Source organism: Dryobates pubescens, chromosome 6 (assembly GCF_014839835.1).
Source record: "Dryobates pubescens isolate bDryPub1 chromosome 6, bDryPub1.pri, whole genome shotgun sequence".
Classification (NCBI taxonomy): Eukaryota; Metazoa; Chordata; class Aves; order Piciformes; family Picidae; genus Dryobates; species Dryobates pubescens.
In genome coordinates, this window is record NC_071617.1 from 22,524,723 (window position 1) to 22,552,261 (window position 27,539).

Genomic DNA, 27,539 nt, shown 5'->3' on the forward strand with positions numbered 1-27,539 from the left:
AGATAAAAGTACCCAAATTAATTAATATCTATATACTACAATTCACTTCCTATAACTTCCTTGCTCCAGGTGCAAGGGGAAACCCCATTCTCTTCATATGATGGCTTGAAGGTAGTGTTACTTATGGCAGTTTCAAGCACAAAGATGTGCCTGAAGAGAAATACAGCCAGTTTCCTCAGAAAAAAATGCCTTCAAAATTAGAGGAAGTTTGAACTTTTTTTTTTGGTACCCACTGCAAATAGCATTGAAAAAAAAAAAACATTAATAAAAATTAAATAATGAAAATAATCAGTCATTGTTTAAGGTAGACTACCAGAACAGTCCAGAGCTTTACTGAGGTTTTAGTGTCAAAACCTGATGTTACAGTATTGAAGCAGACTAGGTTTCCCATCTACTTCAGGAAACTTCCAGCTACAGAAAACAGTGCTTCAGAAAAGTCATAATATGACAATATCCACAGCGTCAGATGAAAGAAAGTTATTATTTGGAACAGGACTCTTCATTCAACCTCAAGATGATTTTTAAGTAGCAAATCCAGATCATTAAAACTAATGTGCCTAGTCAGATCAGACCTGCTTTGTTCATCTCCCAGAACCTGCATCGACACTGTAATTCACTGCTTAAATGTTTTAATTAAAGTGCTTTAAGTGTTTTGAGTGTCAGACAGCCTTTTCTAGTCAGCTACAAAGAAAAAGTTTTGAATGTTCAATTCTGTAACACTTTCCATGAAAAAAAAAAAACCACAATAGGAAACCAGTGATGCAATTTTCAGCCAACTACCACAACTCACTACAAGCCTTGCATGGTGAAAAGTAAAAACAAAGGGGACTCAAATATCTATCTGTCAGACTAAATTACTGTGATGATGTTCTTAAACATTTAGTGGAATGGGGGAAAAAAAGGGGGGGTGGGGGAGGGCAAAAGAACCCCATAAACAAACAAGCAAACCAGAAACATGGAAGAAATCTGTTTCTCTTATTTGGTTATAAAGAAGTTAGACATTAATAAATACTACCCTTACTTTGAGTGGTAGTTTGTTTATTTCTTCTTCCAAATGTTAGCACATCAAAACACTAATCTTAAACAGGAACAAAGAATCCCATTGTTTATTTACAGTGGTCAGTAGCTCTGGGTGACTAGGAGAAAAATAATTAAGAAAAGTATTAGACTTTGTGACAGTAAAAAGTTCCACCTGACCTAAACTCAGACATTAAGAGAAAAAGCAACTGTATTTTCCCATGCAGAAAGAATCTTTACTGGCCAGCTGCAAGCAGATTCACTTTAATTCTCTGAAGCACTACAAGTCTGAAGGCGTTTTTCTTGCAAAGTATCCTGGGGTTTTCTGCAAGAAAGGACTATTAAAAAAACATCAACTGATATGCTCGCACTGCAACCTGAAGTCTGTTTACTATTATTTTTTTCCTATGAATGCCCAGGTTCTCAACTTCAGCCTCTAGAAAAGGTTGAAAGAATCGGGCTTGTTTAATCAAGAATCACCCTACAAGTGCCCACACATTCAGAGTCTGCTCAAAAGTCCTTGAATTCAATGTGCAGTAAACAAGACTGCACAGTTGGGACACAAACATTTAAACAAACCCAAGCCTTATCCCTCCTCCCAGACTGCACACACACAGAAATTTGATCCTCTTGAGGCTGAGGAGAAAGATTAAAAAAGTTAAATCATTCACCCCATACCACCCTAGATGGCCTCTTCAGGATGGATACATTCTTGGGAACTATTGGTGGAAAAGAGCTACAATTAAGTCCACCAGAAGCAGATTGTGCTAATGCACACACAAAAACTCTGAACTAGTATTTTTTAAGAATTGTTAGGCAAGAGAAGAGTCACTTGCACACATTTAAAATCACATATGTTTAGAATAAAGACAAACTAACTAGGTTTTGAAAGACAAGCAGAAATCACTTCTATTAACCAGTAATTTCTAGTAATTCAAAATAGCAACTGTAAGAGGAACAAACTCTTCATAGAATCTCTATGGCCTGTTGCACATACCTCAGGATGAAGTCTGTTTTACTATAATCCAGCACAATAGGCTGATATATGCATTCCAGTCAAACAACAAAAAACCCCACAAGATGCAAAATGCCATTTATTAGTAGCCATAGAATAGCTTAGGTCGGAAGCTCTTGACATCCTCTACTCCTACCTCCCTGCCATGAGCAGTCCTTAAAAACAAACGATTCTAAAAAAGTAGCCAGAGAAATAATACACGAATAGCTCTGGCCAGAACCAAGCTACTAACATACATTAGACTACTAAATATTTTCTGAAGTTCTTATGAGGAGCTGAAGGTGTATTTAATAATGACTCAGTATCATCCAGAGCGCAGTTACACTGACCATCTTTAAAGATTTTTCAATCAATACACTGAGACAGCACTAATGAGTATCAACAACTGGTTTTAATTGCAGCAAAAGCAAACTCCCTCCAAGTTAAGCATGCTTATATAATTTACAATTTTATACTTTTAATGTACTATAGAAGACAATGAGAAGTTTCAGAATACAAAGGCCTATACCTTTGGTGGGTTTGCCTACATAGTTTGCTGTACAAAAAAAAGTTTTGAAACTGTGCTTTTAATTATTTTGCCTGTTTGGTAACTGATAGCTGCTAATGTTAAGTTTGACATAAAAGTAGAACTCCGGAATAATTTGCAAGAACAGACTGAGCTTTCCTATACCAGATGAGATTCTATTCCTAAAAATGCCAATCCATTTCTCTGTAGATCAGAGCAGCAAGTGTTAGCAGCATCTTCTTTATCAAATTGGATACAGCTACTATAATGGCACTGTTAATTTGAAGAATGGCACAAAGTAGTTTTTTTCCCCCCCTTTAAAACATTCTCAAAGCCACTGTTTTCTGAACTTGCTCAGCACTCTGTTCTAATTGCAGCAGTATCCTCCACTGCAGAAAAAAAGTGAGGGAAGAGAACATGATCAGATCACAGGGCGATAACCACACTCAAGTTTCCGTGTCAGCTTCCTTGACGTTAAGGCCCACGATTGCATCACACCAATCTTGGTAATCTGTTTTTACCATACTACAGAAAGTGTTTCAGCAACTATTCAAGCATCTGGCAAATTTTGCTCAAGCAGTGAAGATTAATTCCTTGCTAGCAAACCATAAAAGCTGAGAAAATTTGAACTGGTGTTCATAAAAAAAATAAAAATGAATTACAGATGTGAAGTACGAAGTTGAAATTAAGTTAGTGCAACAATATTGTTGAACTTCATACTTAAGGAATTCTTTCCAATGATAAGAGTCAGAGTAATAGTCACCAGACTCAAGCCAGAGGTCCATGCATCCTAGGACTGTTTTCCTACAGCAGCACTTAACATTGAAGGAGAGCACACAAGCTTGGCCACTTTTTTCAGCCTATTCCCTATCCCCTTCAAAACCAAACCCTCCTGGCAGACTAGGTATGTTAGAGGACAAATTCCCATCTAGCCCCTTCAGCATTTGCTTGTTGAGCCATTATCTGAGTTTGACCATTCCTCTCCTGAAACACCAGTATGGCCTGGCACTACATCCCACACCCCCCAAAAATACAAATTTTCACTGTTCATTATATCCACACTAAAAATTTTTTTCTGTATTTTTAAATTCAGTCTAATAGTGTGTTATTGAATACTCCCTACTTTTTTTGCATGACAGCTTAGCATACATTTTAACTATTTCCATCTTGATTTTACAATCCTTGAACATATTTACCCGTTCTCCTCCTCTCCAAATCGAGGAAACTAAGCATTGTTAATCCTCTTTAAGGCACCCACTCTATTCTCAATAATTCTAGCTACCCTCCTCTCAATACATGCCATTGAAAATACATGACTTAATGTGGACAAAATAATGACTTTTGTTTACCATGCTCTTTCAAGTTTGTTGGGCAGATTTGGTAACAAATCAAAAAAACAGGTTTCAGTAGCTGGTTCAAAGAAGATAAAAACCAACTTAACCACTGATTAAAGGCTTTCTACTTTGACTGCTGTGATGTTTGACTCGAAAATGGGATTGTCTTGAACTAGCTCTTTATTTAATATATTGTATCTATTATATATAGTGTATTATGTTTATTATATAATACAGCATTATAATTATCAACCTGAATTCAGATATGGAAATTACTATGAAATTACACACAAAACTTACAAAAGAAACAAGTAAGTAGCATTCTTTTAATTGATGTAATCTCTTAGTTTCTGCAGCATCCCTTATCATCTCAAATTAATCTTGAAAATAAAGGAAGGCTACATTTATAAAGGGCAATTCAACTTTAACTGGGCTATAAAAGCCTCTAGGTAGGTAACACCCAAATACTACTGGTTTTATAAACTGTTTCTTTAAAAGTGTTTCACTGAAATAATAGCTAAAGCCTTTAATTAACCTGTCCAGTCCAGGGTTCACTAGACAGATAAGATCACTTCTGAGCATATAAGGCATAACAGTGTTAAGATATTTTTATGTTTTTAAAAAAATCTTAAGGATCTGTCTAACTTCTATCTACTGAAATTAAATGCAGGCAGCTTCTATCAGCCAGATGAAGTGTTGAGTGATCACTCCTACCGCCGATTAAGCCAAAACAGATGACCTTACCCTCAGGTGCAAAACTACTAACAGCCTTTCTTTTTTTGCCTATATATGCTTTATAATGGAGAAAATCCAACAAGACATTTAAGGCAAGTATCATCACCTTTCTGTCCCCTTCAGAATTGTAATGCCCACTACTAAAACAGAGCTAGTTTTATTTAGAGTGTGCTGCAAACACAAATCAGTTTTGCTGCAAAGAGCAGCACCAAATACACTGATGCATTCAAGTATTGATCACTTTGCTTTTCAATTACAGCTATGCACCAACTGTCACTATCTATGTACTTGCAGATCTTTAAAAGTTTATTTCTGCAGAGCCTTATTTGCTAACTGCTCTAACAGAGGCTTTCACAGCTGTTAACATTAATATTACACTGAATGCATTACATGTAACTTCCCTGCATTAAGCTGTTTATTACATTTCAAACTGATAATTTTTTCTACAGAAAACTATACAAGGTAAAAGAGGCCACACAAATGTCATCACAAAACCCGGGCTGGAAGTGACAGAATGCACTTAGCTATGTGCAAGATGACTACCACAAATGACTGCAACTGCTTCCGATTATTACACGCTAAAATGCAAAACGGCAGTTCTTACTGCAGAGAGAACAGCCCAAAAGTCAGTAAGGTTCTCTCAGGAAACACTACCCCCAGCCCACTTTTTTTTTTAATCTTTTACCCAGAACAGCCTTAATTTGATCTGGAAATTATTGGCAGTTTTAATATAGAAAAGAGCCCTGAAACAAAACCCAACAACCCTACAGTTCAAAGTTAAGGTGTTTTTTTTTGTTCCCTTGCTACTCTAGTAAGTAAAGAAACAACATTACAAAAGTAAACTCCTACTACCTCTTCCTCACAGCATCCTCTAAAACAGGACAATCTAAATTCCACTGTAATTTGTGGTTTTTATACTATCACTGACTATTAACATAATTGGGAGTATATTCACAGTATTGTTCACAGGGCACAGCTGGAAAAACAATGGGCAATGTCTCTGTCAAGTCCTAGGCAGCTACATATGCTGTGGGTAATTGAAAAAAGGTTTTGGACCTATGTTTTTTTGTGTGTGTGGTTTTGTCCCCCTGTTGCTGTCCCCATCCTCCATCTTCCCCCAAGACACAAAAGCAAGTACAAAACAAGATTAAGAGAACTGCCCCTCACAAAGAATACTGCCCTTATCTGAATACTTATTTCCTTTGGCCAACAACCCATACAAAAACACAGGGACTTAAAGACTATTTTAAAGAGGTAGGCTACTCAATGTCTTTTTGTTCTGGGTAACTCATCAGGATTTCTTTCCAAAGCATTATATTTCCCATCTAATTATTATAAAGAAAGAGGAGATGTTCACCGTGCCAACAAGAAATTTCATTATATTTAGTCACAAATAGAAGTTTATTGGTGGCTTTTTTGGTAACTTCCCTTTTCATCTGACATTTAAGGGCAGCTGCAAAGCTAATTTCACTGCACAAGTTTGGAACACAAAAGAGAATTCCAGGTAAGTTATTGCTCTTCAGCCTGTCTGCATATTAATAAGCATCACTAAAGCTCAGTAACTGTACTTCTAATATCAACACTGCAGAGTTCAGCCAAGATTGTTTTTCAACTGTGAAGATGAACATCTGCTCTGTTTAACAAGGTAGTAAGACTGGATAGAGCATATGCTAAAAAAAAAAACCCACAACACCCCAACAAAATAAAATGCTAAACCTATCAATTTAATGTTATCATCATGAAAACCAGAATTCTTTCCTTTTTCCCTAATAAGCAAGTAGGAAAACACAAATTGCTTTTGTCCATCTGCTGATGATGACAAGTTGGTGTTACCAGGTGGGAAACAGACAGGACCTTCTGTAGAAAAGGTTACAAAAATCATTGGATACCAGTTAAATTACCACTTTAGCTGTCTGCTCTTGAGTGTTTAATAAATCATCCCAATGTAACAAGGATGAGCCTGGCAGGAACTTCAAGAGGCAGTTATACAATACAATCTCCTGCTACCCCACTAAGTGGAAGTACAAACATTTTGCTTTCTTTGGATCTGTGCATCCTTTCTTTAGCTCCATGGTTTCCAAAGTTAGAACAGTTTTTGTGAAAAATTTTAGCAAGAATACAGGAAAAGGAAAAGACCATTAGTTCTTGGAATTTTCACAAAAGGGTGAGTTTGGTCTATAGCCTTCTGCTAGAAAAACCCAACCTCTTTTCTCCACCAGTATTGTTCTTATGAACACCACATGATTTCAGTAAGACAGGCTAAGACTTATTCTGGACATGGAAGCAGTGGTCACCACAGTTATACAATCTCAATTTTAGAAGGAAATTAAGCTTCAATTTGCCCAAGCAAAAATGAGGTTGTTATTACTTTTTGAAGGCATTTACAAAACAAAATTCTATGATATACAGTAAAAAAGAATAAGGTTGCTTTTAGTAACTGCTGTCATTCTATGGTCAGTGTTCCACAGAGAAGTTTAAGTAGCAGATTTTGCTAACCACAATACTTGGAAAAATACAATCTGAAGTATTACAAGATAAGCACCATTGTTATTACAAAAAAATAATTGTTTCATACATTTTAATTAGCTCAACCAGCATAGCCTAGCATTCCTCAAAGCACTTAATCTTGCACTTTTGCTATACTAGCAAACAGACATTTCAAGTTTCACCTACTTTCACAATTAAGGTAAAATTCAAAGCAAATGACAAATGCCTAAGTACAGTAGAGAGTAGAACTGCTGTGGACAAATGCTTGGGAACACCTATTCCTGAACATCAGTTAAAAGAATTTTACTAATGAAAACACTAAAATAAATGTCTTAATTCATCAACTGATAGAGCTGCCTCAGCAAAGAACTATCAATAACCAGAATTACTTTTTTTTTTAATATCTTGCCAAGGAGAGATTTTAACTGTAAGACAAAATGGTTCCCATTTGTGGCAGAGTGTCTTCAACTGAACATCATCATGTCAAATCAGGCTAAGTTATAGACACAGAAAAAGTAATTTCATTAAAAATCAGGATGAACCAGGACTCAGCATGAGTATCCAGAGGCTGACAGCATTGCTACACATTTCAGAAATCTACCAAATAAGGAATTTTTCCACTCTATGGCAGTCCTCACTTGCAAAATATTTCAGTTTCAGCTATTTCCAATACCTTTCTTATTTTAAACCGGTCCTAAATTCAGTACTACAAGTACCACTGCCAGAGACTTAAATTATGTCATTAGACCTTCACCTGTATTTGCACTGGAAGTCAACAGAAGTATTACAGTATCACATTATCACCAAGGTTGGAAGAGACCTCAAAGATCATTGAGTCCAACCTGTCACCACAGACCTCTTGACTAGACCATGGCACCAAGTGCCACGTCCAATCCCTTCTTGAACACCTCCAGGGATGGTGACTCCACCACCTCCCTGGGCAGCCCATTCCAATGGCTAACGACTCTCAGTGAAGAACTTTCTCTTCACCTTGAGCCTAAACCTCCCCTGGTGCAGCTTGAGACTGTGTCCTCTTGTTCTGGTGCTGGTTGCCTGAGAGAAGAGACCAGCTCCCTCCTGGCTACAATCCCCCTTCAGGTAGCTGTAGTAACTTAGTGCTTTGATAAACATGTAAGCTATAATATTATAAAGGCATTGACATTAAAAAGGTCACCCAAGTTACCACCAATTTAATATAAAAGAGGTTATGCTTGAGATGGTAATTCAAATACCAACTGAGATACCACGATTTAAACTTACAGTTCAGCTAAAGCTGCTGCTGCAAGACAGCATACTGGCAGTGGGTATGCAAATGCGCTCTCATGTGGTTTTGGTTCACAAGTACCACAGACTTCTTCCTCAGGCTGCCAAACAGATACACTTCATAGCAAATATTTACATTTCTGGAAGAAGTAGAGCTTTGTCTACTGAATCAGATGTAACAGATGCAGGACTAAGAATCTGCATTTCTGCAAAAAAATTTTCATTACCAGTTTCCAGTATGGTCCAAGAAGGGCAACATCAAGAGTAGCAAAAAGAAAAGATAAGATCCTAGAGATTAAAGACCCATCACAGTATTCAATTTTCTCAAAATTGCTAAGAACTCAAAATGGGAAACCACTGTCCTTAGTCTTAGCTAACTGGTAAGATGAACAACAATTAAAAAAATAAGGATACTTTAGTCACCCTAAATGTAATGTGTAAGAATGCATATCTTTGTCTTGTGAAACTTTTGTGAAAATAAACACCTGGATGCTTAGAAGAAATAATGCAGTTGGAAAAATCTCTGCTAAAAAGGAAGTTCTCTTCAGAAAGGTTTGTAATCTTGATTTGTGCTTTCAAGATTTATCACGTCAAATCACAAACTGTTTTTGCTTTTCTAGACATGACTTTGCTGGAACTGCCCATTTATTTTCCTGCAATAATGCTACTTCAGTTCCAAATGCCTTTCCAATGGAACTGAGAAAGAACGAATCCACCAAAATGCCAAGACTACTGAATTAGGCTTTCAGACTTCTAGTACAGTGCTTAAGGTAGGTCCCAGCTGTCCAGTTTCCTATATTTCATCCCTAATATCATCAAGTCGCACAATCCATACCACCTTTAGTGTATCACAAATAACTGGAAGGTACAAGGAAACAGGCTGCACCAGCACTATGGTAACACTTGCAAACGATGCCTGCTTTCTGAAGAGATCACCTTCCCTAAGCTCACTACGGCCCAGCAAGCCTGAAGCTGCAAAGCTATATCCACTAGGCTTCTGCTCTGCCAGTAACACACCTATAGAGAAGGAAAGTTTCCATTCTGAAGTTCCTATTTGTTAATTATAGTATGAGACTTAGAATTATACTTCAAGTATTTTTGAATAAAAAGCAGTTAGTACTAAAAGATGCTTAGTAGAATTACAGTATATATACAGTATATATCCCTCAAAGACCTGCTAAAGCATAGACTAATCCAGTATCAGTCACTTTGAGGTACACCTATTCCAGCATGACCATACCCATAATAGCCTCAAGCACTATACCTGCTCCACCATGGCCTTCCCATGCCTGCAGTCCCACCAGGAGAGTACCTGCTTTGTCATGGCCACAGGTTGAGGCGCTCCAGACTGCGTTTTTTGCACGCCTATTAATGCTTCAAAGTGTACCTTCTCCAACATGGACACATCCTTGGATCACAATCCTATCAGAGGTACATCTGCTCTGAGACAGCCAAGGCCACAGATGTCTTGAGATGTACCTGCTCTGGCATGAGCTTATCAGACACAAGGGTGACCTGCTCCTGCATGGACTCATACACAAATCACAGTGCCTCTGACTTAAGTTCACACTGGAGCTCCAGTCTGTCCAGTACAGCAGCACTTGAACAGCAACAATGTTCTGGCCATCTATCAGCTCAAGCACATCACTGCCATTACCAAAATGTTCCTATGCAGAGCAGAGTAAGATAAGCAGTTCAAAGAGTAAAAGCAAAGAGCAGCCACTAGCAAGCACTAGAGTCCAACGTGCAGTAAAGCAAGCAAGCCTCATGACAAGCATAGAAGCCTGTTTATTAATGGTTAGACAGCTATAAATTCATCTAGCAATTTCCAATCAAATCTGTCATTATCTTGAACCCTTTGAGCCTCACGATGGGCATGGAAAAGGAATGCCATAATGTAACGCTAGCCAGCAGCTAAGTCTCACACAGCTATTCACCAACTCCATGCAGTGGGACAAGGGCAAGAAGCAGAAAGGTAAAGTGAGAAACTCATCAGTTAAGGACAATTTAATAGGTAAGCAAAAGCCACACAGAAGCAAAGCAAAATAAGAAATCCATTCACTACTCATTGAGGGACAGGGGTTCAGCCATCTCCAGAAAAGTCCAGCTACATCACATGGAACAGTTACTTGAAGACAGAACATCCCTTCAGTTAAAGTCAGTTGTCTCCTCCCAACTTCTTATGCATGCCCAGCCTACTCACTGGTGGGGTAGAGCGAGGAACAGAAAAGGCCTTGACTGTGTAAGCACTGCTCAGCAATTAAAAAAAAAAATTCCTGAATTATCAACACTGTTTTCAGCACAAATCTAAAACACAGCCCCAGACCAGCTACTGTGAAATTAACTCTATGCCAGCCAAACTCAGCACACCAAGTCTCCCAACAAGTGTAACCATGAATTTAAAAAAGCACATCAACCTATTTACTCTGAAGTATTTATATATAGTTATAGCTATGTAGGACATATTTGCTATAAATACATACTTTCAGACTTACATCTCTCATCACGGCATTTTGGCCTTATTGAATTTCAGATTACCCAAATGTAGCTGTTTTTCTTTATTTAGAGAATGGGAATTTTTCACTGAAAGAAAGATATGCACGTGAACTAAGTGCTGGAAGGTATGACATGAAATGTGGTAGTCTTATTAGAAACAGAAATGTGGCGAGACTAATGTATGTTTTAAGCAAAGCAGTTTTATTTTTAAACTATGCTATGTAAATTGGGTAGTAAGGTAGACAAATATTTTCCTTATTACCAGATAATCACAAAGTCTCTCTGGCATGGCACTACTGCAGTATTTTTAGTAACTTTACCCACGTTCACTTCCCAAAACAGGAAGATTTGCTCAAAGTCCAGAAGAATGTTGACAAAAGTTAAGACTACTCTCTTCAGTGTACAAATACCAGAAAAACCTGACAATCTATAAAACAGTAGTTTAGTTTGGCTTTGGTATATTCCACAGAATAATTTGATTTGGAAAGGACCTCCCCAGTCCATCTGCTCTAGTCTCCTGCTTGAAGCTGTGCCAGCTTCACAAAAGCACACATGAACTTTTAACTACTTGATACCTAACATATTTGGGACAGCAGGTCAAAAAATTAAAACCACCCCGGTAACACAGCTAAAACCCTGTAAATATGATGGAAGTCAAAGATATTGGCATGCAGTGACAAATGAGTCCATGGAGAGCTTAAACTGACCACTGCAGTCTGAAATCAATAGTGAGCACAATTGTTCCCTGGGGAACACACCCACAAGCATCCAGCACTGTGCAGAAGGGTGAGCCTGAGGCAGAAATGTCTCACTAGCCAACACTCAAAAGCCTTAAGCAACTGGAATAAGTGTCCTCTGATCAGCACCACAAACTCAGACTAGCAACTGGATCAGTTGTGTAGGTGTATGCAAGAAATAAATTTAAGATTTGATGTCATTCAGTGTTCTGCTCCTGCTCTTGTGCTACCACATCACACAATTTCCCCTGAAACACAGAAAATGGAATCATATGGTTTAACTACCTTCAACAGATCCTTATGTGAGGGAGAGGGTCACATCAGATGGCTGTTCTATAGTTAAGAGTAGCTGGTCCAGCTTCTCTCCAAGGTTTGCATTCTAAGCTATACACCTTAACTCTTCCTCATACACAGTAAAAGAAAAGTTTTTGTCCATAGCTAAAACTAGAACAGAGGCCTTCTTATTAACTGCTAAAACTGCTCTTTTCTATGGAGGGGACAAAATACTTTAAGAATAGTATCTGAGCTCTACCAGACTGCTTCGGAAGCACTTTTAATTCTTCTAACTAAGTAAGAGCTGGAAATACACAATCTGGGTTGGGCTTTGTCTGTTGATTTTGGTTTTTTAAAGGAATACAAGGGATACACTGCTTAAGTTAAGATAGTGAATAATCCAAAACAGTAACTTTGTTGACTCAAAGTTTAAGCCTCACACTAAAAGCAGTCACCTCCTAATATTTTTACTGACTTTTCTCCCTCTTAAAACTGCAAGATCAAGAACCAGCTGTTGCTTATATGTATTGAATGGCAAAGTCCTGCCCCTGGCACACTAAGTCACCAACTCCACAAAACTCTCCTCTTATATTAACCCACCAGGGCTGGAATCAGGGATGAAAATTTAAAGAGGAAAAAGAAAAGTAATTATACCTCTAGTCTAGTTAGTGAAATAAGCTACTCAGTTTCACAATTCATTTTCACAATTACTGTATTGAATTCTCTGAATCTACAAAGTATTGATGTTATTTTATATTTATCTCAAATTGATAAATAGTATACACTAAGTCAGTGGACTCCCAGAATATTTGTATCTACAGATTCTGGTTCTTCAGAAGACTCTAATTCTATTTTTACATTTCATTGTATCAATACTAGAGACAATATTTAGCAGTTGTGTATTAGAATGCTCTCTGTTCCTCCACTAGTGGTTAGAGTCCTAAAATTCTTGATCACATTCTGTTATAATCAACACTGGGTTTGAAATTAAAATACCTGAATTGTAGGCTGCTGGAACACAGAAAGCATGTTCTGTGAAGGGGTTAGCTGATAAATGGCCCAAAGTCAACCTGGACTGTAATATGAATTCCTTCACCTATTACTGACATATAAAACATGTAAGCTCATTCTTTGATTTAAGACTATTCTCTTTAACACTCTTTCTAGAAGACTTTCACAACTCCCCATATTACTTACTTGCTGTAAGAAGGAAACGAAGGCTTGGCAAGATGCACGGAAACCACTGATACCCAGCTCCCATCTGCTTGTAGGCAATGAAAGAAGTGTTATCATTCCTTTACTTCTGTACACTTACAGCATGAATGCAGAAAAATGGGACTTTTTTTTTTCCTGACCTCCAGGATTTACTCTCCGTGAATACCACATTACTGACTGTCTGCCTAGTCCACAACTCCTTTCAGTTAAAGACACTTTTGAAGCTCTTTAGAGTAACTGGCTCCCACTTCAATGAAACCTTGCACTTAACTCATTGTCTGTAAAAATCTTAATGGTTAAATCATCCTGTAGATAACAAACATTTCTCAATTGTGCTTTTATCTTTCAGCAATAGAATGAAATAAGCACATCTTGCAAGTTTCACTCCTTCCTAAAGGGTGCTTTTCAAACCTGGAAAGTGAGAGGCTAGTCCAAGTCTATTCCTTCTGGCAGCACTCCTCTATCCCAAAGAGCACGTAATCACAGAAGACAATTACTGCAGCGTTCTTGGATCACAGGGATAACCTGTCATCTGAGTTTGAGGGCTTTTAAACAGTTCCTCCAAGAATCAAGATCTGTATCAAGGCACAGAGAAACATACTCATCTTCAAGTTAGGGGGAATCACCAACCTTTCAGCCTCTGCCCAAAACTACTTCTCCCTTATGAAACAGTGTCAGTTACTGGAGCTGTTTATCACATCACAATCGTGCAATACTTCTCTTGATGATTTAGAAAGCAATTCACTCTGACAACCCATGTGTAGCCATGGATGAGCGCCAGTGAACAGGTTTTATCAAGTCTTTACCCAAACTGCAACATCATGTTGCCTAAAATTACAAGTAAGCTCTAAGCAGGTATATTTTGATCCCTCCTTTTCCTCCAAGCAAATTCTTGCTTTAAGGTCTCTGTTTTCTCATCTGTTCTACCAACATAAGAGCAATTAACAACACCCCCCACTTACACTTCCTTTATTTAAATCAACTTTATCACCTTGTTAAACCAAAATTTATGGGGGTAAGGGCACTTTAAAATGTGGTATTAAGAGCACTGAATGGTCATACTCTTACACATACTTTGTAGGAGTCCATAATAGGTATCACAGATATCATACAAGTTACTTTTCTTCAGCCTCTTCTTAAAGCCTCAGATTTTATCTTTAAGTTCTAATTTTTCAACTTGTAAAAGACAATTCTCTCAACACAATTAACCTTAGGAAGTAGTGATGCTACAGAAAAGGAAAAGTTCTTCTTGCAGACTAAGGCAGCAAAAATAAGATTTACCTACAGTTTAAAGAGAATTAAGTCCATTTTTTCTATCAAGGTGGCCTAAGCTTTCTCCTAAAAGGACAGAGTTCAATTAGTTTCAGAACAACAGAAAATGAAATTAATTCTCTTTTGTTGTAAAGAAATGTTTGGGTAATGGTAGCATGGAGTAAAGAATCTACACAGCACCTTCCATTAAAAATAAAAGTTTAAATACATGCATTATTACATGGCTTGGATAGTACCATATGGCTATGAACATATGGGTAGTTCACTTTTTAGTGAGCAAAAAGAAGCAGGGTTACTGGTGCTTTATTCCACAAATTCCTTCAGTTCATGTCAGTCATTTGGAATAATTAATAAATGAGATGAAATTCCTTCAGTATCTCCCACCTGAAACCATCTTTTGGCAATAGAGAAGCAGCAGCAGGCAATGACAATATTACAAAGCTTATTTCAAGAATAAACCCACAAAACAAAACTAAAAAGCAACAATCCACCACACTCAAAAATCTCCACCAGAGTTTTTCAGTCCTAGAGGATACAACAGATCAGAGCTCAGCCCAGGTCTCTTCAGATTTGCAATCAGATACAGTGAACTGTCAATAAACTAGTAACCCTCTATGAAATATATTACCTTGAGATAATGAGAGCCGAGTAGACATACCTCATATTTAACACAACCTGAAGTGACACAAAGAACAGCCAAGCCATGTGCCAACGTAAGAAAACTTCTCCCCTCTTGCATACCTGGTTCCCACCAGACTTCTGAATGGTTCCAGCAGCTGATTCAAAAGATCACCTGGATGAGATGCACTATATCCACTTCAGAACATAAAAGGATACAGCCTTAGTGCGCCAGTCTGCGTCCCAATGGCCAGTATTTTCTGAACAGGATCAAACGCCAAAGCTGAAGGTTGATAGGGGAAACCATGGCGGACAGTCTAATAAGCCATATCACCGCAGTAATGGTGGGTCAAGCAGCAGACCAAAAATAAACAGAATCAATACTGTATGCTAGGGAACAGGATTTCATGTTAATCATAATTAAGAATTACAATGCATTTGAAGAGACTGAGAAAGATCAGTTGTCTTGCATGAACCAATTATGAAAGATTTTAAACTCATAATTACTCATGCAACCTTGACCATCAAATGACAGTTACAGTTCCTGAAACTGTTTAAATTTTACATTTCTTATGTGCAAGGATTTTATCAACTCAGCTTTCCCTGCCTCTCTTCCCGCCACCATCTACCTCATTCTCCAAGTAATTTTATTTTAAGCTCTAACGAAGAGATGTTTCTAGGAAGTTTGGAAACAAAACCAGACTTGTCATTAGAACTATTACAAATTACTAGACGTGCTTTTCTGGGAATTGGCTCTATTTCAACCTGACAGGTCCCACATGTCAGTGCAAACTCTCTCCTATATTCACAAATAAGTAAAAAAAAAAAATACCAACAAAACAACCCAAGCTCCACAAAACTAATCTCTTACACTCTAGAGAAAAAAAAACAAACACAACAGCCCCCAAAAGAGACAAAACCTAAAACCAGTCCACCAAGCAAAGAAAAATAAAACCTCAGTCTTAAGAGTCCTTCTTAATATGAAGCCATTGCCATATTTAGCATTTTGGTCAATTACCAAATTCATCTTGGCTAACCAAACAACTCCATTACACTTCCGAGATTGCAATTAACCAGAATCAAGACCATAAGCGTCCTCTACTCCCATTTCCTTTAATAAACGTACACAACATAAGCCATATTAAAGCTAGCTTTATCAATTTAAAAATCTTTAGTTTAAAAGTTATTTTAAGATCTCATAAATGCATAGCAGACTTCTGATACATTCCTTTTACTTTGCTGAAGTTGCAGACATACTCCACAACTCTCAGCATTTCACAGTGAAAAAAATCTAACTGCTACCAGCCCCATTTTTTCCCCATGTTCTTTATGAACAACTTGCAGAAGTGACAGAAACGCCTGCAATACAAGATAAAACAAGGAGAAGAATCCACAAACAAGCTCATCCATATCAAGCCAGGCCATGGGTGCATTGTAAAGATAAAATGAGTATTGATATTCAAATCAGTTTTCATTCTTCTTGGTACAGCTGGTGGACTAATTCGTTGCATCATTTTCTGAAGTGTGCAGACAAACCGCACAAGCAAATTTAAAAACAAAACCCAAAAAACCAGGAACTTCTCCTCTGTCTCTGTAGAAGATTTGCAATAGCAAATGCAACTTGCCAACATACTGCAGCAAAACCACCACAAACGTCTACAGCCTTTTTTACAGGCGCAAAAGAACAGGACAAGTGCACTCCAAATAATGCAGAGCGACAGATCCCCCGTCCTTCGCGGGCATTAGAGGAGGCTTGTATTCAAATGCCGCGATAATCAGATCGGCACTACAGCTAGATATCACTGCTTCCCCCATCCATCCCACTCTTTCTACGAAGCCTTCATGAACCCAGTAAATATTACACGCCTGGAAGAGCCTAAAAGACGACAAACCCTGAAACTCTCCAGGAAAGATGACTACGGAAATCCAACAAGACCTGCACAGCCACAGCCACATCCACCGCTTCCTTCCCTTCTCCTCCTCCCAAAATAATAAATCCAATCAAGTAAACAGGAGCGGCAGGCAGGCTCAGTGAGGACTGTACCGAGGCACAGCCCGCAGCGCCCACCGCCAGCCGGCTCGGCTGCAGCATTCATTCACCTTGCAGAGCTGGAAGTGCTCGGACTGGAGAGTCTCCTGGATTTCAGTCTCCCGGTTCCCCGCCTGCTGCTGTTGCGCGGTGGACGACGCCGAGGCGACAGCGGAGACCGCTGTCAGGCCGTCCAGCACCTTCCTGATGTTAAATTTCCTCATGGTCTTCGGCGGCGGCGCTCCCCCGGCCTCGCCGCCGCCGCGCTGTCACTGCCGCCCGCCGCGCCGCGCCGCCCACCCCGCAGGCGGCAGACGAGCCCCCGTCGGGGAGGGCGGTGCAGGGGCGGCCCGCGATCAGGGGTGCCGCGCTCTCCGCCGCGGGGCAGCGCTCCTCCTCGTCTGCGGGGCGGGCGGCCAGGCGTCAGTCCGGCAGCGCAGAGATGCTCCTCATTGGGGCTCGGGAGCTCGGAGACGGAGACTGAAGCCAAGCAAACAGGAGCCGGTCAGCCCCACCAGCGCCGCCGCCCGCGGCCGCTCCGCGCCCCGCCTTCCGGCGAGCACGGCTCGCCCCGGGCCCGCCCGGCCCCGCCCCGGACGCCCCTCCGCCGCCGGAGGTGTGCGGGCTGCCTCTTCTCTCCACGGAGCCTCCGCGTACCCCCACGCACCCCCCCGCCCTCACATTGTGGCAGCTGTGGCCACCGCTGTCATCCGTCTCTGCGTGTGTGTGCGTGCGTATGCCGGTCCCCCCCCCGCCACCGCCGCAGTCTCTCCCCCCTTCGCAGGCGCCCTCCCCGCAGCTCAGGCACCCTCTGCCTCCTCAGAGCTGCGTGTGCCGCCAGCCAGTAACCAGCGGGGCTTCTCCCGGCTGCTGCTGGCAGCTGCTACTGCCACCGCCCGCCCCCACAACCATCCTCCTCCTCCTGCTGCCGCGGAGGGCGCCTCCCCCGCCTCGCGTCGCTCCCCCTTGCCTGACAACGCGGAAGCGCAGCGCCCGGGGAGGAGCGGTGACAGCAACTACCGCGGCGCTCTTTCTCGCACCAGGGGGGAGGCCGCGCATGTGCACTAAGAGCGCCGGCACCCGGATGTGGGGGTGTCTACCCCCCCCCTCGCCGTGCCGCGCTGCGTGGAGGCCGGAGCGGCGTGAAGGGTACGGGTGGGGCGCGGCAAGCGAGGGCACCGGGCTGGCCGTGTGCTGGGTCTTGGCCTCCGGCCAGACGGAGGCGGGAGCAGGTAACAGGTGGCGGCAGCGACTGGAGGCTTCCGTGGGTAGCACAGTCCCTGCCGCTGGCGCGGCGCTGGAGGCGCACGGCCCCTCCTGCAGAGGGAGCTGCGCCTCCCATGTGGTTACACGCAGGAAATCTTCCTCGCGGCTCCGGGGGCGGGGGGAGTTGCGCGTCATTCCCCGGCAGCGGCCTGGACGTCGTGGCAGGGGTCAGAACGCGCCGGGGCAGTGCCGGTAGATTCCCCTGTGGAGTTTGCTCACGGTGGGGCTGACGGAGCACGGGGAGCGGCGGTGGTGCTGGGAACGAGGCGAGAGGAGTGTTTCCAACAGCAGTCACGGTTCATGGAGGGTTATGATCCTCCGTACCCCTCACTCTGACGACCGTGCTGGTGAGGGCTGCGCATTTTGTGTCCCCCGACCTGGCAGCAGGTCATAGTCACAAGCGGACTGGCCCGAGGGGTACTGCGGAGCTAGCCAGCACCACGCCGAGCACCACGGTTCATTCCGTTCATTCTCACCGCAGCGAAACGAAGTTAAGTACGTGGCACAGTTAAACGTTTCTTTCCACTATCTGCCTTTGTATAGTGTTGTGTATTCTGCTTTTATTTTTTCTTTAAGTACTAGATTGCATTTTTTGATTATCTAGTCAACGGTCAGGTAATAGGTATTACACTTATCTCAGTCGTTGTCATATTGCTGAAGGTAATTATTCTTTGTGATTCTTTCCTGGACTTTTCTTTCCAACTATAATGGACTGGAGATCAGTCATCACTTTTGGAGGGAAAGCTTAGAGACCTGTCATTCAAGACACTGTCTTACCTGTCCAAGCTGTGGCAGGAATGCCTTAGCAGTAAAAGCCCACACAGTTAACTGGCCTTTCTAAGTGGTGCCTGATAGCCAGGCATGTTTTATTAGCACAGTAAATATGATAGTACGCAGAGGGAAATCAGAGCGCAGCAAAAAAGTTATGATGCAGCCATCATGATCACCTCAAAAGCAAAAGTTCCACACTCTTTTTTGATCAGTAACCCTATGTCAATTTATATCACATTGCCAGCAGATACATGATGTTATAAGCATTTGAAAGAAACCAAGACAGTTTACTTATTCTTACAAAATGACTGACTCAGGATCTTGCAGAGCTGTTCCCCTGTGTAACCAGGACTGATGGACACTTCTTCAAGTCATCCTCGCAAAGGTGAAAGAATGCTTCCAGAGATGGTAAAAATCCTAGAAATAAGACTTAAATAAAGATCAGTATATTTCTGATCTAAGAATAAACTTATTTTTTTAAGAGAGAAATGTGTTAATTTTCAGTACGTCTTCAATTATCCATTACATATTTTAGGTAACTTTTAAATTACAGAACTACTGCATAGCTTTTCTATCTATTCACACATCCTTATTGTAACACACTGAACTGGGAAGAGAATTTGTAAAAATTGGCGACTTGAACTCAACATTTTTATAGGAGAGTTTGGATTTTCTATTTACATCAGCACCTAGGACAAGGAGAAATTTATTATTGCAGCATTGTACCAATACTTGTAAACATTTAGGCAAAGGTTGTAAAGCTCACCACATTGAGACAACAGCACTTCTCTGCCCTCACTCTTTCTAGATGATGCCATTCAACAAATCAATGCTTTCTGGGACTTTAACTCTTCCTCTAAAAAACTAGTGTCAATCTTCCCTCTTAGGCCTACTACTGTTCCCCCTGATGTCTTTTCACTTTTATAGTTGAGAAAACATCCCTGTTGTTTCTTGGGATTTGCCTGCTGTATGTCAAGGCTTCTTTGAGGCTTCCAGCACTTGCCCAATAACCACATCCTGTTTAGAAATAGAACCAATTCTGCATAACCTGACTTCATGTTGCCCACTTAGACCATCCTACCTCTGATGTCTGAAATCTCTTGCCAGTGTTTTATACCCCTGTCCAAAGCCCAAGAGTCTTGCACAGCTGAAGAAGTAATGAGATTCAACTAGTTTGCAACATCTTTTGAGCTCAGGTATGGCAGAATCCAGCTGTGACAGAGCCACTGCCCATGAGTCACTTATCCCCCTCAGCAGTGCATCTTCATTTGCCACACAAATTCCTGGCCACTGAACGCACCCTCTGGGTTTTGGTCTTCTTTGCCCATCTTTTCTTACTGGTGTTACTTACTGCTTGTAGAAAAGGAGAGAGAGGATCGCCTCATTTCTTGGTCGGTATTGTACAGGTACCACACAAGCAAGCACCATTTCTCATAGGTATTTGAGGCAATGGGGCATGTAGTGTTGGCCTGCAGTGCAATTGCACAGGCTGTTAGTTGGTGCACATCAAATTTTTTGGGTCACAACTTCACAGATAACTGTGGAGTGTAGACATCGCAGTGCTTAGAGGATTTCCCCCCCTCTACTTTATTATGAAGTAGTATACCACCAGCATTAGGATAAAGAAGAATGAGAATGATGGGTAGTCCCACATGATCCAGAATGAGTAAAAACGTGCCCAGTAATAATGTATGCTAAGACGGGGTGGACGAATCTCAGAGCAGTGGGTAAGTAATGAATTTATAGTTCCATTCCCTGTGTTTGTCATTAATTTGTACATGAGCCCCAAAAGTGTTGCCTATTGTAACTGACAGAGAAGGCAGTGTACTCAGGTGATTTTTGCGCACAATAATAATTACCCCACTACTCAGCATGGATGAGAAAAGGACCATCAGAAGTGACCTCAAGATCTCTGCTTGGCCTTTAGCTGATCTAAAGTGTCTGACAGTCAGTTCAGGCTTTGAAGACTAACTAAGGTGCTTAGCTTTCCTGAGAACTTCTTAATGGTGCTTAGTCACTCACTCTGCAGTCGGAATTGAGCCCCAGCCAAACATTTTCTTGCAATAAATACAAAGAAGCTAGAGAATGGTTCTGAACTCATTCTTTTCAGGTTGTTCTGCTCAAACATATTAGGGCAGTGTAAGCACAGCTCCAGGTGACCTTTGGAAACCTTTCTTGGCTGCTGGGAAACTGGTCCAGCTTCTTAGAACTGTTGCCAAATAAACATCTGTAGTTTAGAATTGTCAGGGTTGGAAGGGATCTCAAGGATCATCTAGTTCCAGCCCCGCTACCATGGGCAGGGACACCTCACACTAGATCAGGTTGCTCGCAGCCACTTCCGGTCTGCCCTTAAAAACCTCCAGGGATGGGGCTTCTACCACCTCCCTTGGCAACATGTTTCAGTGTCTCACCACCCTCATGACGAGGAACACCTTCCTAACATCAAGTCTGAATCTACCCATTTCTATTTTTGTTCCATTCCCCCTAGTCCTATCATTACCTGAAACCCTAAAAAGTCCCTCCCCAGCTTTCTTGTAGGCCACCCTTAAGATACTGGAAGGCCACAATAGGGTCTTATTGGAGCCTTCTCTTCTCCAGACTAGCCGCAACTCTCTCAGTCTGTCCTCATAGGAGAGGTGCTCCAGCACTTGAATCATCCTCTTTCTCCCAATAATCTGCATTGGTGGAAAATAGTAATGAGGATTTCTATCAGTAGGTGAACCTATTTCTGCCACTTAATTCGAATAAGATGTAAACAAGAAGGAAATGGAAGAGCTGGTGAGCACCTGGAAAAAATCCTATGCTAGTACTTGCCCTAACCTCAACTGGACATGAACTGTGTAGTGTTTGTAAATTCCTCCATTTCATAAACATTGTAATTGACCTTACCTGTATGGATATGATGAGTTCCTGCATCTGGCAGGCCGTGTGGTCTTTGGTAGGTTCACAGATCATGGGCATCTTTTATTAAAGAGCTATGGAACAGCATGACTGACACCCTATGTACAGATGCTGTAAAGCTGTATGGATATGCATAGTAGAGACAGGGCACGTACTCCTGCTTCAGAGACTGCACTATGATTCCTGCAAACTCAGCTCAGGCTAGCAAACATAATAACAAGTGCATACATTGGTCATTAAAGGAATTAAATTGGAAAGGCTCTGCATCATTATCTACCCATATAGTATAGATAACATGCAAGTGTCCATGTACCTGTTGTGTGTTGTGCTAGAGCATAGCAAAAGAAAGAGGCATGACTGCCTTGGGAAGAATTTAAGGAATCATTACCAGCTGACTACACCTGACTGCTGGCTACTACCTGTGGTATGTGACGTGAGGAGAGCAGCTGCAAAGCCCTAGCAAGGGAGAGTGCATAAGGCAAGAGGGATGAGTGACAGTGGCACTAGCAAGTTGGAACCTTGCCGCTTGTGAAAGAGGTTGTGCACCATCCTCTGTAGTAACTCACATGCTTTTTTACGTTATTAAAAAATAAAATTGTAGTTTCACAGCCCATGTTGTGCATTTCTGATTTTTCAGTTTTGCATTAGTAGTAGGCATAATCTAGAATTGGAACCTGAGAGAGAACAGGTTTTAAACAAGGTAAGGCTTCTATCCATCTATAAAAATACAGACAGATACTTTAATAAGTATTTTTCATATATATTTTATCATATACGTTTTACAGTATTTGGTCAAGTATAATAGAAATGCTTATTATAACAGTGCCATTCTAAGACCCACATAAGCAAGTGAAGCAAACATGAAATACGATGTCTCCATTAAAAGGCAGCAAAATATTACAAGTAAAATCAACACAAGCTTTACAGAATAGCCAAATTAAGAGGAAGCATGAGTGCATGCCAAGTGAAGAAGGATTTTTCTGTGCTAAATTAATGAAAGCTAAGTATGATCGACAAAAGTAATTTATCCGTCCTTAAAAGAAGTTTACAGTGCTGGATTTTAAAAAATGTCTTTCAAATACAGTGTTTACTGTTTACATACAGTATTTTGTATGAAATGTAGCCTTTAGACAGGAGCTTTCATCAGTGGCTCTTTTTAAGTAGCTGCCCACTACAAGAAAATAAAAAAGCATGTATTTTATGACTCCCATTGTAATTACATTGAATTAGTTGGAAAGGGATTCCTGTTGTGCAGTAGTTTAACAGTATAGACAAGTACTCATTTGGCTTACAGAAACATTAGGCTTTTGTTACAGATTGCTACTATTACACTGGTATTTTTACTTAAAAGCAGTGAACTATATAAACTGCAGGACTAAATATGCATGCAAACAAGTGGACAATCCCTTTAATGATGCTGAAGCAAGAATATCCAAAATGCATCTATGCTTCAGTTAATCTTTTTTTTTTCTTCAGTACATTTATTTTCAGCATGTTCCCGTTTTTCTGTGAGTGTAAACCCTTCCTGTAACGTCATTTCAGAAATAATAATATCAGACACATATTTAAATTCTCATTCTCAGTTGTGTGGAAAAAAAATTCAGATTTCTAGACAATTAAAAGATTTCTTATAAGAGCAACAGTATTCTATATGGTTTAGCCTCATTCCAAGCATGGCAAACAGTACCTCTTTCTGCACCTCTCTCCTCCCTCCCAATGAGTGAAACAGGAGATGAAATGCAAGGATAGATGAGATTTTCCAAAGAAAATGCTAGTGCCCTGCAATTTGAGAAGAACATAATGATTTGAAATTAACAAGGCAAATAATTGTTGCAGAGAAAGTAAATGGGTAGCAAGGCAAATGGGTAGGAAAAGCCAAGAGTATGCAGTACAGATTGCAATTTATTCAACTCAGTAAACCTGACAATTCTCATTTCTGTCATTCTTTACAATTCTTTTTTAGATTCTGTTCCAAGACACTAGTAAGTGAACTTCTTGAGTAGGCTTTTGGACCAACTGGTGACTTAATAAAAGATTTTTTGAAACCCTAATTGAAGGAATTGAACTTTGGCATGTAGTAATTGATTGAATTAAAGCCTAAAGGAAATGGTAAGCTTTAATCAGGTCAGCTCAGCAAGTGATACAGTGCATGGCATTGTCCTGAACAGAATTTAGACCTATTGCTGGGATTAGGTTCAGCGACATGATACGTTACCACAGTTCTGAGCTTCACTTCAGGCAAGGTGTGTAAGGACTCATTAATACCTGTTCCCTGTGAGTCACCATCCCTTTTGTTGTAGCATTCCAGAGCCAATTAAGAATAGCAAACACTTCTCAATCACACCTGTATTTTATATTACATTACCACATACGTGCTTAGGCCAAAAAGAATTTCAGTGAAACTGTGAGGGGGTGAAAGACTATTGACAAGAGGGCTACTTCTTTAGGCAAGACAGAGAGGTTAATGGAAGAAAAAGATACTATTTCCCTTTTAGCAACCAGAAGTTGAGACGCAAGCACAAGTAAAGCTGTGCTGGTTTACCTATGCAAGTATCTGGTACAATTTGTACTACTCCACATAGCTACACCTAAATTACACTCTGCAGTGGAAGCTGCTTAATTTGCATTAGATTTGCATTTTCTCCCTTACCCATAAAGCAAATAGCTTTCCTTTAATAACATTGAGGTGTGTCTGGAAGTATTAAGAGGCTGCAGGTACAGCCTGAGGGTGCCTACAGCTTTCTCTCCTTGACAGTTTGAGATCTGTTTTCTTCCTTTTTCCTGGCCAGCCCCACTTATTTTGTCTTTCTCCTCCACGCACAGCATGCTGCTCCACTGAAGGCTGAGTGGCCCTAACTTACATTGTAAAGTTATTAAGGCAAAAATGGCAGCTAAGCCTTTGAAGAGCACTCCAGCCTAACTAATAAATTCTAAACTACACTAACTCTGGGCCATGGAAGTTTCACTGTGGGTACAGCTGAGGGTCCTGTGAAGACTGGTGGCTCCCAGGATCATGAGAGTTTGCCTATGGGGGTCTATCAGGGCAGAGCCTGGCAGCCAGGGCTTGACCCACTCTCAGCCATGAGCAGGCAGCCCTGGGCTCCAAAAACCTTCTAGGGATTGGTCTGAGGTTTGGATGGATGTGGGTCCATGGCCCAGCAGGGCTGTAGGGAGCTGGAGACAGGTCCTACCGTGGTGCTGCTGGGGCAGGGACTGAGAGCCCTGGGGGCTGATATGGTGGGAGTTTCAGGACCTTGGGAAGGGACAGTCGAGACTGATGGTGCTTCCAGGACCCTGATGTTTCCTTGTTGACATCTAAAGTAGTGATTCCTAGCTGAAGAGTAGTCTTCATTTGTGTCCCATGGAAATTTTTTTCTATGTCATGATTTTTTGTCAGAAAGTTCATCAAAGGCAAAATTTTTTAAAGGTAAAAATGTATCTTGTAAGTAATCCTTATATCAAATGTAAGAGAGCTATTTCCTTGCTGTATAGATACTATGGACATGCATTTATACTCCTAGAGTGATTTATTGGGAAAATTTGTAGAAAGTTGCTCTATTCTCAGATTTAAAATTGAAAAATCTGGTAATAGTTATGTACTATGAATGATGTTGTTAAACCCGTTTATTGTGTTTCACTCAATGTGAAAATGGTTTTAAGATATATATTGTGAAATGTCACTTGCCTCTCAGTCTTCTAACCCCCAAGTAAGAGAGTCTATCATTTTTGTGAGAGCTGATTTAAGAAATAAAAATACAACTTTAAACAGCCTCCTCAAGCTGGGCGTTTCTTTTGTATAATACGAAGTATGCAAGCGGTTGAAAAATAGCGTGATCAGGAGGTCACTGGCTTCCAGCTCCAGTGGATTAATAAAGAAGCACATCCCAAGATCCTTTGGTGAACGTCTCTTCCTTTGGCTCCTGCCTTATTAAATGTGGAATTCTGAGAATGAGTGCTTCAGCAGACCTCAACTGCCATAATATTACATGAGTGAGACCTACACAAAGGACAATGTAACCCCCTCTGCCATATTTACACATTTTTCTCTTCAACTTGTACTCCACACTCACATCCCTCAACTCTTCCTTTTATTGCTCGCATGTAAAGATATATGTAACGCTTGGAAATCCATGGGGGAAGTGTTTAAAATTTGCTTTCATTTGTATGAAAGTATTTGAACCAGAAAAGAGTTACTGAGACCATATATTATGTAGATTTCCATAAATTTTGAGCATTTTGCTGTAATGGAGTAACAAAAGATGCAAAATGTTTTTTTGCTGTGCCACCAGATGTCAGATAATCATCAGGAGTAGTATCAGATGTTATGTACTTTGCCTTTTGTCCCCCCTGGCTGCCTCTAGTGTGGTTCATTGTCCTTCATACTTTATTCTTGCACATCCTTAAAGAACTTTGAACTTAATGTGGACTATGCCATCACCGTTGTAGCTTCTCTCTTGATGCTTATCTGTAAGTTTGTCACCCTTCACCAAAGACATGGACTGTCTCCTAACTATGTTTTGGGTATCCCCTTGATTGCCTTCAGTTATCACAGAGAGAATCAGACCCCTTCATCATCTTCCCAGCACACTATATTATTCATACATTGAACAGAGCTCACAGTGTGAAGTCACGCAGCAAGCACTTAGTGTATTTGAATGCTTTTCCGGCTCCCTGTCTACAGCAATACAAGCTCCAATTATACTTCATCTTTCTCAGTGTCACAAAGATTTCAAGGGTGTGTTCCTTTCTTGGGTGCTCATCCCATAACAACTGATACAACATCCACCTGGCTTCTTTTCGAAACGTCTTTTCATAGATTTTTTTTTCCATGAAACACAGTAACACATGTTACTATCCTTGTCCATCATTTATCATTATGTCATTCTTTTTACCTCTGCTTACTGTTCATCTGATATTATCTTAACATCAGGCATTTTGTCAGCATTTTCAAATTATGTAAGACCCTGTTCCTCCTCACATACTTAATTTCTGATGTTCACGTTCCTAACTTTTATTATTTGCTTGGGAGGGTGTTCTCGTTTCTTCCATGCTGCCCTACACACACATGTGAATTTTCTGAAAGAAATTTACAAGGCTGAGTAATCTCTCAGAAAATACTATTCCTTTCGTACAACTTAAGCTAGGCTTTTAAAAAAAAAAGGTGAAAACTGTTTTTTTGTGTATCAAATAATTTACCCCTTTTCTCCTAGGGCATGAACTTCTTTTCTTTCCCACCACATAACAAAACACTTAGCAAAAAACTAATCATAATATAAATGAAAGTAGGGGATCTGAATTGATACACCTTCTACACAGAAGCCTTAAACATCACAGGAGATTATTTTGAATGAAACAAAGAGCATTGTTTCTTTTCTAAAATATCTTCTTATGCACAAGAATTATTCTAAGTGTCTGAAGTTGCTCTAAGACTAATTGCTCTTTTGACATTATGAGGGGTACTGAGAACAGCCTCAGGGTGGACGTGCATTAACCTTTAACAGTGAAAAAAAAAACACAAATAAAGCCAATAAAAGAACAATTTTAAAACCTAAAGCTTTATTATTTTTAATTTTCATTGAAATGTAGATTGTCAGAGGAACTATGG

At 40.5% G+C, this 27,539-nt stretch overlaps 1 protein-coding gene across 8 annotated transcripts in view; it reads right to left on the reverse strand.

Moving 5' to 3' along the window:
* STXBP5 (syntaxin binding protein 5) overlaps nucleotides 1-17,647 on the reverse strand; it is a 100,164-nt gene extending 82,517 nt beyond the window's left edge. For all 8 annotated transcript variants that reach the window (XM_054162740.1, XM_054162738.1, XM_054162739.1 and 5 more), the window contains exons 1-2: nucleotides 17,068-17,647; nucleotides 15,187-15,284 (exon numbers count right to left, since the gene is read on the reverse strand). In XM_054162740.1, coding sequence (XP_054018715.1) covers nucleotides 15,187-15,284; nucleotides 17,068-17,220 — 251 coding nt within the window. In that variant the 5' untranslated portion in view covers nucleotides 17,221-17,647. The remainder of the gene's footprint in view (nucleotides 1-15,186; nucleotides 15,285-17,067) is intronic.
* Nucleotides 17,648-27,539: the final 9,892 nt, after the last annotated feature.